Source organism: Odocoileus virginianus, chromosome 12 (assembly GCF_023699985.2).
Source record: "Odocoileus virginianus isolate 20LAN1187 ecotype Illinois chromosome 12, Ovbor_1.2, whole genome shotgun sequence".
Classification (NCBI taxonomy): Eukaryota; Metazoa; Chordata; class Mammalia; order Artiodactyla; family Cervidae; genus Odocoileus; species Odocoileus virginianus.
The window spans coordinates 44,012,180-44,026,486 of NC_069685.1; the positions used below are offsets into that span (position 1 = coordinate 44,012,180).

Here is a 14,307-nt window from a genome sequence, read left to right on the forward strand (position 1 = left end):
AATTCTTTTCATTTATATATCTTTGATTGCTAGTAGGTTAAATCATCTTCTTGTTGGTTTTCCCCCTTTATTTCTTTTGGGAATAAACTTTGCATCTTCATATACTAGGTTGATTTTTGTTGGGGTGTCCATCTGTTTTAAAAAATTAAAGGTTCTTTTGTGTTGAGGACAACCTTGCTCAAATATATCACATATATATGTGTGATATATATGTACAGAGAGAGAAGTTAGCAATAATTTCAGAATTGCATCTATGTTAACCTGGTCTTTTTTTTTTAAACTACCTTCCCTTATAATTCAGTAAGGAGGGACTGATTGAAAATTTGAGAGGGTGATGGGGAATCAGACCTAAGAAAGATGGCAAGGGGTGCATCAGTCATTCCTGCAGGTGGAGTTCTGTGATGTGGCTTCCAGCTCTGCAGATGGAGAGGTTGCTGAATTCACTAAATTTGGGTCCAGATGGGATAGACAGTCTTTCACTGCCAATTTTTAGGAAGAAGATTAGAAGGGCTTTCCTATTGTAGAGGATACCTCAGGGCAGTCTTATTTACTTATTTTTATCTGGGCTGATGAATGATTTAGGGAAGATGGTATTGACATCTTTGAGTTAATAGCCACTCACCCATGGCTTTTAATCCTGATTTATGGCTATGGTTTAAGAGCAGGAATCCAGTGCAGCAATTTATGTAATGGAGCGAACCACTGCCCCGAAAAGCAGCCTGAACGTTCAGAGGTTATTAGTTCATAAAAACGTCAGAGGTGCATATCTTTGTTTGGTGGGACAGCTGTTTAATTTGAAATCTGGGAAGTTGCTTTATTTTTTGTCTGAAGAGAGGGAAAAAAAAATAGGTGTTTTTGATTACATTTTGTGTGTAATTCTGTATGACAGATATATTAAATTAGCCTTAACAAGGCTTTTGGAGTTCTGCCTCCACACTGTAAATTTTACTTGACTTTTTCATTTGCAGGTGGCATGAAACCATTTCATGTATATTTCATGGGCTCCAAAGAGCCAGAAAAGTCCACGCAGTAATGTGAGGTCTCAGCCCATTCATTCTGAAGCAGACGCGGGCTCGTGATGGGGGAATAAATTGTCTGCATTTATGTTTTGGGTTAAAAATATTAATAGCAAGCCCCAAAACTTTTTGTTTAGTGGAGAAATAGTATTAGTAAGGTCTGAGCAAGTTTAGAGTAGAAATATGGTTCCATCTTTATTTTTCCATTGAAAGCATAGATGCTTCTGTTTAGAGAACTTGCCTCATGGAGGAAGACAAAATCAAGGTGCTGTTTTGGAACCTGATTCTACTACAAAAAAATTTAGAAGGCATTTTGTTCGTAAACCTAGTAATTAAACTTATTTGCATGTGTGAATTTTGTACTCAGATCTTCACCACTCAACTCCCCACCTTGGAAATTAACACTCAGGGCTTGAATTTAGTTTGGGTATTTCCAGATTTATTTCCCATTAAAAAGTAATATTGAGAATAAAGTCTTTTGGGAGAGATGTCAGATGAGAAAATTATCAGAAAGTATTTGCCACAAATGTACACATTTCAATTGAAGACAGTGGTGCCTTTAAAAACTAATTTTCAGATTTGGTTGGCACATCTGTTGCCGTATAAATTACATAATTTCCCCTCGGAAACATTACTTTAAGTGGCAGTGGTCACAAACATGAAACACCGAAGTCATGTTTTTCATTTCCTAGCAAGTGTCTTTGAATCAAATTCTTTTCCCTCTGGGTGAAGAATAGATTTTTTCCCCCTTTTCATTTGCTTTTTCTTCATTGCTTTGCAAAATTTGGAATCAATTAGGGGGATAGATTTGTTAACGGTTGCCTTAATTAGTTTCCTAATAGCTACAACCACAAAGTAATTTTTTCCAAGCTGCCTGAATCTTTAGGTTTGTAGAGATATAAGTGTAATAATCATTGCTTCAGAGTGCTGTATTTTGCTAACAATGTATGTAAACATCAATAGACAGCCAGGGAGTGGTTTTACTGTGGTGATTCATCTCTTTTTATAGTGTTGGGGAGGGGACCCTTTTTCTGATTTTAGTGATTTATGGGAAGTGTTTTTATGTGCATAGAAGGAAAATAATGCCATTATTTTGGTAGGTAAGCTCTACTCTTGCTTGATAAAGAGCTAATGTATATGTCTTTACATTTATGAAATGTAGAATGTACTTGTGTAATTTACCAGCTCCCAGTTGGTATTCCAGAAAAACACCTACTATTGCTTTATTGACCTACGCCAAAGCCTTTGATTGTGTGGATCACAGCAAACTGTGAAAAATTCTTAAAGAGTTGGGAATACCAGATCACCTGACCTGCCTCCTGAGAAATCCATATGCAGGTCAAGAAACAACAGTTAGGACTGGACATGGAACAACAGACTGGTTCCAAATTGGGAAAGGAGTAGGTCAAGGCTGTGTACTGTCACCCTGCTTATTTAACTTCTATGCAAAGTACATCAGGCAAAATTCTGGGCTGGATGAAGCAGAAGCTGGAATCAAGATTGCCAGGAGAAATGTCAATAACCTCAGATATGAAGATGACACCACCCTCATGGCAGAAAGTGAAGAAGAACTAAAGAGCCTCTTGATGAAAGTGAAAGAAGAGAGTGGAAAATTTGGCTTAAAACTCAACATTCAGAAAACTAAGATCATGGCATCCAGTCCCATCTCTTCATGGCAAATTGATGGGGAGATAATGGAAACAGTGAGAGACTATTTTTTTGAGAGACTATTTTTTTGGGCTCCAAAATCACTGCAGATGGTGACTGCAGCCATGAAATTGAAAGATGCTTGCTCCTTGGAAGAAAAACTATGACCAACCTAGACAGTATATTAAAAAGCAAAGATATTACTTTACCAACAAAGGTTCATCTAGTCAAAGATATGGTTTTTCCAGTAGTCATGTATGGATGTAAGAGTTGGACTTAAAAGAAAGCTGAGCACCTAACAATTGATGCTTTTGAACTGTGGTGTTGGAGAAGACTCTTGAGAGTCCCTTGCACTGCAAGGAGATCCAACCAGTCCATCCTGGAGGAGATCAGTCCTGGGTGTTCATTGGAAGGACTGATGCTGACACTGAAACTCCAATTCTTTGGCCACCTGATGCGAAGAACTGATTCATTGGAAAAGACCCTGATGGTGGGAAAGATTGAAGGCAGGAGGAGAAGGGGATGACAGAGGATGAGATGGTTGGATGACATCACCAATGCAATGGACATGAGTTTGAGTAGGCTCTAGGAGTTAGTGATGGACAGGGTGCTGCAGTCCATGGCGTTGCAAAAAGCTGGAAATGACTGAGTGACTGAACTGAGTCGGTATTCGCACACAGACGGACACACACAGGTATGAAATAATAGTACCAGAGACTTTTAAGGACTTGGCAGCACCCATACCCTTAGAGGCTTCACCTGTGTTTTCTCAGTTATATGAAATCTGCTTGCTCCTCATTAAATGTGATGAATAGATAAAAATATAGTGGTTGTATCACAAATGATGTGTCCCTACAGTTACATCAGTTGGGACTCTTGAGACCTGCTGAGTTCAGCTCAGGATTGAACATGGCTTATTTCTAACCTTCATCACACGTTCCCTGCAGGTTGGTAGAGTCCCCTCGTTCAGGGCCCAGGCTTGTGGAAGCTCGGACAGCTGGTTGGTATTCCCTCTGGCTCAGAGGCTCCCTGTGGCAGGGAAGAGTGTTCCTGGTCACACCCAGCTCCACAGTGCTGAGTTGTAAGACTCAGTTGAAAGATCAGTTGTAATGCTCAGCTGTAAGATCATGTCCATGGTCTGTGGAAACCCTTGTCACAGCTGGTCATGGGCTTGCATCTAACCACAGAGGTACTGGAGAAATGCGGAAAGCAGATGGTTATTTGTCCTTCAGCAAATGTCCTGCTATGTAATTTAATAACTATACATTTCAAGGTTTTTTCACTTTTGTAATCAATACAATTTTTTCATAGAATAGTCTTTTGCATGATTTGCTTTTATGACTTTATATTAAATGCATGCATCTTGTGCAAGTCACTCAGTTGCATCCAACTCTTTGTTACCCTATGGACTGTAGCCTGCCAGGCTCCTCTGTCCATGGAATTCTCCAGGCAAGAATACTGGAGTGGGTAACCTATTCCTTCTCTAGTGGATCTTCCTGACCCAGGAATCGAACTGGGGTCTGCTGCATTGCAGGTGGATTCTTTACCTTGCATGCATGCTAAGTTGCTTCGGTCATGTCTGACTCTTTGTGATCCTATGGACTATAGCCCACCAAGCTCCTCTGTCCATAGGATTCTCTGGGCAAGAATCTTGGAGTTGGTTGCCATGCCCTCCTCCAGGGGATCTTCCTAACCCAGAATCTCTTATGTCTCTTACATTGGCAGGCAGGTTCTTTACTATTAACGCCACCTAGGAAGCCCTTTATATCAAATACATATTAATAAATGAAAGAAGCCAATCTGAGAAGGCTAATGCTGTATGGTTGTGGATTTATGATATTCTGGAAAAGGGAAAACTGTGGAGACAGGGAACAGATCAGTGGTGGCTAGGGCTGGGGGTGAAAGGATGAATTTGGCAAAGCCCTGGGAGGTTTGCGGCCTTAATGGTGGATTGCATGTCATTGTCCATTTGTCCAAACTCATAGAAGATATAGTACCTAGAGTAAACCCTGATGTGAACCATGGGTGATACTCATGTATGTGTCAGTGTGGGTTCACCAGTTGTAACAAATGTACTGTCTGGTGGGGGATGTTGATTGTGGGGAAGGGGCACTGTATGTCTGTGGAGGCAGGGGGCAGGGAAAACTTGGTACCTGCCCCTCTCTTTTGCTCTGAACCTAAAACTGCTCTAAAGAACGGTCTTTAGAAAAACAAACCAAAAACCTCAAGTACAGAAAATTGAATTAACCTAACAGTTTAAGGTCAGACTGTCATTAACCCCTAGCAAGACCCCTTCTTACTTTATTTTCTGCTTTTCCCTTACCTCCTAACCGTAGTCGATTTCTCTTCCCCATGGGTTCCTGTCCTAACGCATTTGATGTGGAGCTGCCAATATTATGTATCTTTGTGAAATACGTAGTCATGGTGTGTAAGTATGTGTTAAGGCATTTGATGGGTATTATTTTACATCCTTGCTTCTGTTTCTTCTTGTTTCACTTGGTATATTTTAAGATCTAGGCATGTTGTTTATCTAAGCTTTTGTTTGGTTGTCCATAACATTCATTTGCCATGTTTATCATCTTCTGGCAGAATGTGGAAAACCTCTGTTTGTGTGTGCTAAGTTGCATCAGATGCGTGCGACTCTTTGCAGTCTTATGGACGGTAGCCCACCAGGTTCCTCTGTCCATGGGATTCTCCAGGCAAGAATACTGGAGTGGATTGCCATATCCTCCTCCAGGGGATCTTCCTGACCCAGGGATTGAACCTGCAGCTTCTGTATTGCTAGGTGGGTTCTTTACCACGAATGCCATCTGGGAAGCTCAGCCTCTAGGTCTTGAGAATAAAATGGCCCAGTGTGCAGCTTGTGGAAAACTAGAGTGTCGTGGCAGTCAGGGTGGGGGTTGGAAAAGAATTTCTAGACACAGAGTATTGAAGAAGAGAGCGAGTTTATTAGAACAAAGAGCAGAGATAGTGCGGGTTCTGCGATCGTAGTGGTTTATTAAGAACAAAGAGCAGAGATAGTGCGGGTTCTGCGATCGTAGCGGGCTGACCTCCTGACTGGCCAGGGAAAGACACCTGGAGGGAGAATAGAGTTTACTAGAGCAGGAGATGCTCTTAGAACTGTGGGTGGGCTCAGGGAGAGCTGAGGCTTTTTGAGGGTAGTTGTTCAGTCACTCAATCATGTCTGACTCTCTGTGACTCCGTGGACCACAGCACACCAGGCTTCCCTGTCCTTCACTATCTCCCGGAGTTTGCTCAAACTCATGTCCATTGAGTCGATGATGATCCAGCCATCTCATTCTCTAGCTATTGCTCACTTCGCCTGCCCTAAGTCTTTCCCAGCATCAGGGTCTTTTCCAGTGAGTCATCTCTTTGCATGGGTTAGTAACCAATTTTTATAGCCTCATGACAAAACTCATACGGGAAGGGTGGCGTTAGGTGATTAGTTAGGGTGCTGTAGGGTGAGTACCTTACATTTTTGCCTAATTTGGTGTCAGGAAGCTGGCCAGTCAGGATCCGGGGGATTTTGGCGATGGTTACAGTGGGGCTCAGTTAGTTACAGACATGACCTTGGTTCTGGGCTCCACTTCTGTGGCCTTCATGAAGGGCCTCACATCTGTAACCTAGGTATGGGACTCCACATAAAGCATGCGATTTCTATTTATGATTGTTGTTGTTCACTTGTTAAGTCATATCCGGCTCTTTGGGACCCCATGGATGGCAGCATGCCAGGCTCCCTTTTCCTTCACTGTCTCTCAGAATTTGCTCAAAGTCATGTCCATTGTATCAGTGATGCCATCCAATCATCTTATGATGGCTGGATTCAAATTATTTAAAATGTTGTGCTGGTCCACAGTCCCCCTGTGGGCTGGGTCTCATCTGTAGATCTATTGCCTTTGATGCAGGAAAAGTTCCAGACAAGCTCCAGACTCTGACTAGCTTCCTAAAGTCCCCCCGGGCAGAGAGCAAGTGGGCTGACGCCCTCGCCAGTGATTCTAAAACCAGCCTGAGCTGCAGGATCTTCTGGAGAGTTTGGTTCCAAAGTAAAGAATTCTGGGCATACACACCCCTAACCCCCACTATGCTGCATGCAGAAATTAAAAAAAAAAATCCCATTAGTTTTAGGGCTGTGGGCATTTGGACACAGCAGTGGAGGTCCACAGATCTGATATTTGTATTGGCTGGGAAGTCTGTATTTCTGGAAGACACACACCAAATGATTTGATGTGTTGCTTCAGGGGAGATGATGGAAATTCATGCTGCGTTTGGAAGGTTTCTGTGGGGCAGGGGGAGTGGACATCCCATTGGTGTAATTTTATTAGTCATAAAAAGCACTCATTCAAATTAAAATATAAAATCAGGTTTCCCTGGTGGCTTGGTGGTAAAGAGTCTACCTGTTAATGCAGGAGATGAGCGTTTCATTCCTGGATCAGGAAGATCCTCTGGAGAAGGAAATGGCAACCCACTCTAGTATTCTGGGAGATCCCATGGACAGAGGAGCCTGGTGGGCTATAACCCTTGGGGTTGCAAACGAATCAGTCACAACTTAGCAAATAAACAACAACAACGAAAAATATGAAAATAGATAAGTGAATCAAACAGGAAACATTCTTTAATGGTGTGTTAAGGGAAATAGGTTTGCATTTGGGTGTGTGTGTGATTGAGTATGGTCTATATTAAAAATAATTCCATTGCAAATTTCACAAATATACCCAAGGATAGCTTTAATTAGAGAAATGTCTCAGGGGTCAAAGTACATAGAAACCAAAGGGCAACCTAAACTCAAGCAGGAGGGTTTTTCAGAAAAGGTGTGGAAATCTGCAAGAGCTGTTTGTAATTTGCAAGTGACTTCCCTGTGAAGAATCCTGTGTATCAAGAGCAGTTCTCTGCTGGTGACCAACTTGAGTTGGGGTAGATGCTGAACAATAGAAAGCTTCAGAGGATTTTTCTAGTTCTTTGTGAGAAAGATGTGCAGTGGAAGGTCTGGACCACATAGGCAAAAGCTCCCTGAGAGGCAAAAGTGGGATCTTTCCAGTCATCATTTATGATGCACTTCCTGGGACTCAGATGTGATGACTCAATAAAGGAAGTTTTCTGGGGGATTATGGTCAGGTTTGGGGCAACGGTTGCAGGCAGAGCTGAATACATCGTCGCATCAGACTCAGCTGCATCTGAACTTGCCTACTCAGCCCTCCTTCCTGCAGGTGACAGATACAGAGACGCAGAAGGCAGAGAGACAGTGCTGCTGTTTGTCTGCTGATGGGTAAGCCACACGGCACTTCCACAAGCATCATCTGGCTTAGTTCTCCCACTGCTCTGTGCCAAAAATTGGACAGATGTCATCTCCATGTTATGAGTAAAGAAGCTCCTGTTGGTTTAGGACATAGGTTGGCAGACTTTTCCTATTAAGGGCTCAATAGTGTTGGTTTTGTTTTTTTTTTTTGCAAATCACAAATGGTCCCTGTTACATCTCCCTTCACTTTGATCCCTCCAAGGTCAAGGTTGCAGAGGGGCTGCTTGTGGGTGGAGCTGACTCATAATCTGGGACTGGGAGGGAGGAGAAAATGAGGGAGGTGGAGAGAGGGAAAGAAAGAAAATACTGAGACCATTTGGACACTTGAACCCATTGCCACTAGAAATTTAAGTAACATATAAGCAGTGAAGATCACTCTTCGGCTGTGTCCAAATAAGTTGACTCTTCTGTCACCAGTTACTGAAAATTCTGGCTAAAACACTGAGGTTGTAATAATAATAAGTAAACCTAAGCCTGATAAAATAATTTCTGTATTCCATGTGCTATTCTAGAAGACATGTGCATGCATCATCCATCTACCCACCCACCTCTTTCTTTCTCTGCGCTCTGTCCTCTGTCTTTCTCTGTTCCTCTTTCAATCCATCCAACAACTGCATGGAGTAGCACAAGATTATTACCAGAATAAGATTATTTCCCTAAGTTTATAGTTGGAATTGGAGGTGCCAGCACGCAATGTAGCCTGATGGCTGGACCATTCTATTCCAGAAAGACACAGAACTTAGTGAGGCTGCACGCTGAATTCTATTTCACAAGGAAGAAATGAAATGTAGCCCGAAAGGAGATGCACTTGGAGCCTGGCATTACAGCTGGAGTTTTGAATGGTGTTGGCTGTAGCATTCTGAGCACTGACACTGGTGATTGCTGCCCTCCCTCTCTCCCTCTCTCCCTTCCCTCTTTCCTCCCTTCCAGCAAAGAGGGAGGATAAGGGTCTCTGGATTACTCACCACTCACATTTGCCACGAAAAATACCATGGATTTAATTTATGCGTCATATGGTACCAGCATCATAGATGATGGCTGTGATGTGGAGAGGGGAAGAAAGACCATTGTAAATGCTAATAGACATTTTCAGATGTGGCCACGTGGATAAATTAGAATTGTTAACATTATTTATATGGATAATTATATAATTTCTAAATTCACAGAAATAATTTGGCTTAATGATTTCTAAATGCACACAGTATCACATTAGGAGGCTTTTATTAATGCTGTTCATGTAGGGAGAAACCAAGACTGAGAATCCTGAATCTTTAATATGCCCATAGAACAGACTCTACAAATTTCTCTTGCCTTGTGAGAGGAATTTCTGAGCCATTGCAAAGAGGCCAGGGTCATTTCACAGTCTTTGCAGTAGTTTCTGCTTTGGAGACCCCTCCCAACCGCCTGCTTTGTCATTATTTGGAGACCGTGGGTATCTTTGCATATAATTTGCATACAGTCATTTTCACTGCAGTGAAAGAATACAGTTATTCATATGCCCGCTCAAAACTAGGGTGAGCAAAAGCTTTCATTTACAGAGTCTGTCTTTAGGGCACACTTCATTTCACTTAGAATAAATTATCATACATTTATCATTAGTTAGCAAGTTATTAACATTAATATAAACAAATATGTGGCACATTTCTTTGGGAAGATTGCGTTTTTAATCACTTAGTGAATGTAGCAGGCAGCGTCTACATATTTTATTTTTTAATGGCTGTGCTTTCTCAGTTTCCATATTCACATTAAAAACATAATTCCAGGCACTTTGCATCAGTTAGCTCAGAATGCACTTAATTGAGGTGAGGGGGTTAAAAAGGAACTCCTCTCTTCTAGTGACAAACAACAACTTCCTCAGACACCTTTTTTACACTTGAGAGTTGCTCTAGTTTGTTGGTTAAGGATGTCTCCATCTACAGCGAGCAACGTTTTAAAATTTAACTTGATGAAATGTCAGAGTAGGAAAGAAGAAATGCTAGGTTTCCTTGGAGGTTCCTTGCTCAGAAGATGGGTTATAACAACTAATATACCTAATTAGGAAGGACGGAAATTACTATGGACTCTCTTTAATAAATCATAAAGCTTCAATTACACTAAATGGTACTTTGCAAATTTTATTCCTTGCTTATATGAGAACAAAGTAAATTGTTTGTATTTTTTATCCAGTGTTCTAGAGTTCTCAGTTCTCTGATCATTTAAGGATGAAAGCATGAATTTGGGGCCAAGGAAAAATAGATTTTACTGTTTGTTAACTGGGTACCAATTGGGCAAGTTACAGGATTTCGTCAAGCTTCAATATCTTCATCTGAAAATGGGTATGCTAAGGACTGATGCTGAAGCTGAAACTCCAGTACTTTGGCCACCACATGCAAAGCGTTGACTCATTGGAAAAGACCCTGATGCTGGGAGGGATTGGGGGCAGGAGGAGAAGGGGACGACAGTGGATGAGATGGCTGGATGGCATCATTGACTTGATGGGCATGAGTTTGAGTAAACTCCAAGAGTTGGTGATGGACAGGGAGGCCTGGCGTGCTGCGGTTCATGGGGTCACAAAGAGTCGGACACGACTGAGCGACTGAACTGAACTGAACTGAGTAATAGTATTTATTTCATAGGGTCACAGGAAAGATTTAAGGACGTCAGGCATGCACAGAGCTTAGCATAAAAGCAAAGAAAAAGGGACTTCCCTAATGGTCCAGTGGCTGAGACTCTGAGCTCCTAATGCAGGGGGCATGGGTTTGATCCCTGGTCTGGGAACTAGATCCCACAAGCCACAACTAAGAGTTTGCTTGCCGCAACTAAAGATTCTCCATGCTGAAATTAAGACCCGGCCCAGCCAAATCAATAAATATTTTTTTAAAAAGAGGAAAAGGAGAGAAATGCTCAATTATTACCTTCTAGCATTAATATTTATTGCCGTGTGATATTCAGTTGCTTCTTCTTCTTGTTCACTTGCTCAGTTGTGTCTGACCCTTTGTAACCCCATGGACTGCAGCACACCAGGCTCATTTGTCCTCCTCTGTCTCCTGGAGTTTGCTTAAATTCAGTTCCATTGAATTGGGGATGCTATCGAACCATCTCATCCTCTGTTGCCCCATTCTCCTTTTGCCTTCATTTTTTCCCCAGCATCACAGTCTTTTCCAATGAGTCGGCTCTTCGCATCAGGTGGCCAAAGTATTGGACCTTCAGTTTCAGCATCAGTCCTTCCAATGAATATTAAGGGTTGATCTCCTTTAGGATTGACTGGTTTGATCTCCTTGCTGTCCAAGCGACTCTCAAGAGTCTTCTCCAACACCACAATTCAAAAGCTTCAATTTTTCAGCACTCAGCCTCTTTTATAGTCCAATTCTCACAACCATACATGATTACTGGAAAAACCATAGCTTCGTTTTATCTCTTTCCTCCTTTTCATGGTTGGCACCCCTTGTGACCAATCCTGGAGGTGAGCGATGGGGAGGTGCTGGTCACAGTTCCCGACTTGCTGTTGTGTAGAGTGCAGGAGTGTAAAGAAGAATGGACAGCATTCACAGCTGCAACGATCATACTGTATTTTTGAAATTTACTTAAAATTTATTTGACTGGATCTTAGTTGAGGCAGGTGAACTCTTAGTTGCAGCATGTGGGATCTAGTTCCTTGACCTGGGATCGAACATATGCCTCCTGCATTGGGGGCTCAAAGTCTTAGGCATCGGACCACTGGGCAAGTCCAAGTCATACTGTATTGACTACTGGAAGCTAACCAAGAGATTTGGAGATTTCAGTGCTCGCAGCCACCCCAAGATGGAACCTGTGTGAAGAGAAGGCGGATCAATCAGCTTGATGATAGTGATCGTTTCCCTTATACACACAGAGCAAAACATCACGTTGCACATCTTAAATATATACGATTTTTATTTAAAGAAGGACCCCAACACTTCCCTATTTCACGACAGTATTCTGGGGCTCCCTGTCTCGGATCCCCACAGTGCCTTGTGACCAGGCTAAGTATTCTTCCCCCTGTGAGGTCAAGTCCCACCCCTACACTCTGGCTTTTGAAATTCCTGCATGATGTGCCCACGTGGGGCACCTGGGTGGCCTTTCCTGACCGTGAGTGGTGGCCCCGTGGTACAGGAGTCCCAGCACTTCCTTCAGTCCAGAGTGGCTACGTCCTCCAGCGTCAAGTTCAAAGGAGAAGACCTGATTACTCTTGATAAAAGGCTCTGTGTTCTTTTATCAGGCTGAGTTCTGGGTGCCTTCCACCATCTAGAAACATCAGAGGAGTGACAGAGGTCGACACTGAGGGTCACACACTCCTCCTGTCACCTTCTGGGGGAAATGGGCTCTGTTGTGCCTGTGTGCATGCTAAATTGCTTCACTCGTATTCAACTCTTTGTGACGTTATGGACCGTATCCCGCTAGACTCCTCTGTCCATGGGATTCTCCAGGCAGGAATCCCGGAGTGGGTTGCCATTTCCTCCTCCAGGGGATCTTCCCAACCTGGGGATCAAACCCATGTCTCTTAACATCTCCTGCATTGGCAGGCTGGTTCTTGACCCCTAGTGCCACCTGGGAAACCCAGGCTCTATGACGTTGTATCAACAAACAGCGACAAAACCCCAAGGACAAAGAAAACTCCTTTCTTCTCGTGCTAGGAGCTTATCCTTGGTCAGCAGGAGGATCCAGTTCTTTTTTCTTCCACTTAAAAAAATTGAAGTAGCATTGATTTACAGTGTTGTGTATGCTTCAGGGATACAGCAAAGTGATTAAAAATATGCTGTGGTACATATATACCATGGAATATTACTCAGCCATTAAAAAGAATTCATTTGAATCAGTTCTAATGAGATGGATGAAACTGGAGCCCATTATACAGAGCGAAGTAAGCCAGAAAGATAAAGACCATTACAGTATACTAACACATATATATGGAATTTAGAAAGATGGTAACGATAACCCTATATGCAAAACAGAAAAAGAGACTCAGATGTATAGAACAGACTTGTGGACTCTGGGAGAAGGCGAGGGTGGGATGTTTCAAGAGAACAGCATTGAAACATGTATATTATTTAGGGCGAAACAGATCACCAGCCCAGGTTGGGTGCATGAGACAAGTGCTCGGGCCTGGTGCACTGGGAAGACCCAGAGGGATCGGGTGGAGAGGGAGGTGGGAGGGGGGACCAGGATGGGGAATACATGTAAATCCATGGCTAATTCATTTCAATGTATGACAAAAACTACTGTAATGATGTAAAGTAATTAGCCTCCAACTAATAAAAATAAATGGAGAAAAAAAAATATATATATATACACATATATGTTTCATCTTTATCCATTCATCTGTTGATGAAAACTTAGGTTGCTTCTATGTCTTGCCTATTGTAAATAGTGCTGCTCTGAACATAGGGGTGCAAGTATCTTTTTGAATTATAGTTTTTTTTTTTTCCAGATATATGCCCAGGAATGTGATTGCTGGGTTATATGGCAACTCTAGTTTTTGAGGAACCTGCATACTGTTTTCCATAGTGGCTGGACCAACTGACATTTCCACCAACAGTGTAGGAGGGTTCCCTTTTCTCTAGAGAGAGAGTTTATTATTTTCAGACTTTAAATAATGACCATTTTGCCTGGTGTGAAGTTGCACTTCATTGTAGTTTTCATTTACATTTCTCTAATAATCAGCAAAGTTGAGCATCTTTTCCTGTGCTTATTGGCCATGTGATTGTCATCTTTCAAGAAATGTCTATTTATGTATTCTCATTTTTTATTGAGCAGTTTGCTTTTTTTGTTATTGAGTTGCATGGGCTTTTGGTATATTTTGGAAATTAAATCCTTGTTGGTCTTCGCTGGCCTATATTTTGATGGTGCAGATTCCATTTTGCTTGGTCATTTTCACTTGTTAAAATTCAAAACTCTCAGAAAGTCGGCCTTCTAGTTTCTTCAGTCATTCTCTATCTCATTTGTATTTGTGGATATATTTCTGAGAAAACCAACCCCATGAACTTCTCCATGACATGAAGTCCTCTGTGGTCAAATGCATTTGAGAAATGCAAGCTTACAGCACATGTTGTTAGGCTAAAGATTCTAAGAAATCCTGCAGGGAGAAAATCCTCTCGTGTTGAGCCCAGTGTTTCCCAAATGGTTTTGACCATGGACTGCTTTTACTGTGGCATGTATAGATCAGAACCAGACCCAGAACATGCCATCTTAGGTGTGGGTAGTTCCAGTCCCTTCTTGGAGCAGGGTTAGAAAGGGTTTAGGTAGGGAGGAGGCTGGAGAGAGAGAGGAAGGGGAGAGGGGAGGAGGGGGAAGAGAAAGCTGGAGGACAGACCAGAGAGGCTGCAGTCACCTGGCTACGCGTAAGACAGTTCAGAG

The 14,307-nt window shown here is 42.3% G+C and overlaps 1 protein-coding gene across 3 annotated transcripts in view; it reads left to right on the plus strand.

Moving 5' to 3' along the window:
* Window positions 1-14,307, plus strand: part of TMEM132D (transmembrane protein 132D) — an 852,888-nt gene that overhangs the window by 94,129 nt on the left and 744,452 nt on the right. The window contains exon 1 of one of the 3 annotated variants that reach the window (XM_070475068.1): window positions 7,829-7,926. The exons of the other annotated variants lie outside the window; for them this stretch is intronic. Coding sequence (XP_070331169.1) covers window positions 7,923-7,926 — 4 coding nt within the window. The 5' untranslated portion in view covers window positions 7,829-7,922. Of the gene's footprint in view, window positions 1-7,828; window positions 7,927-14,307 lie in introns of those variants that run through there. 3 annotated transcript variants of the gene reach the window in all.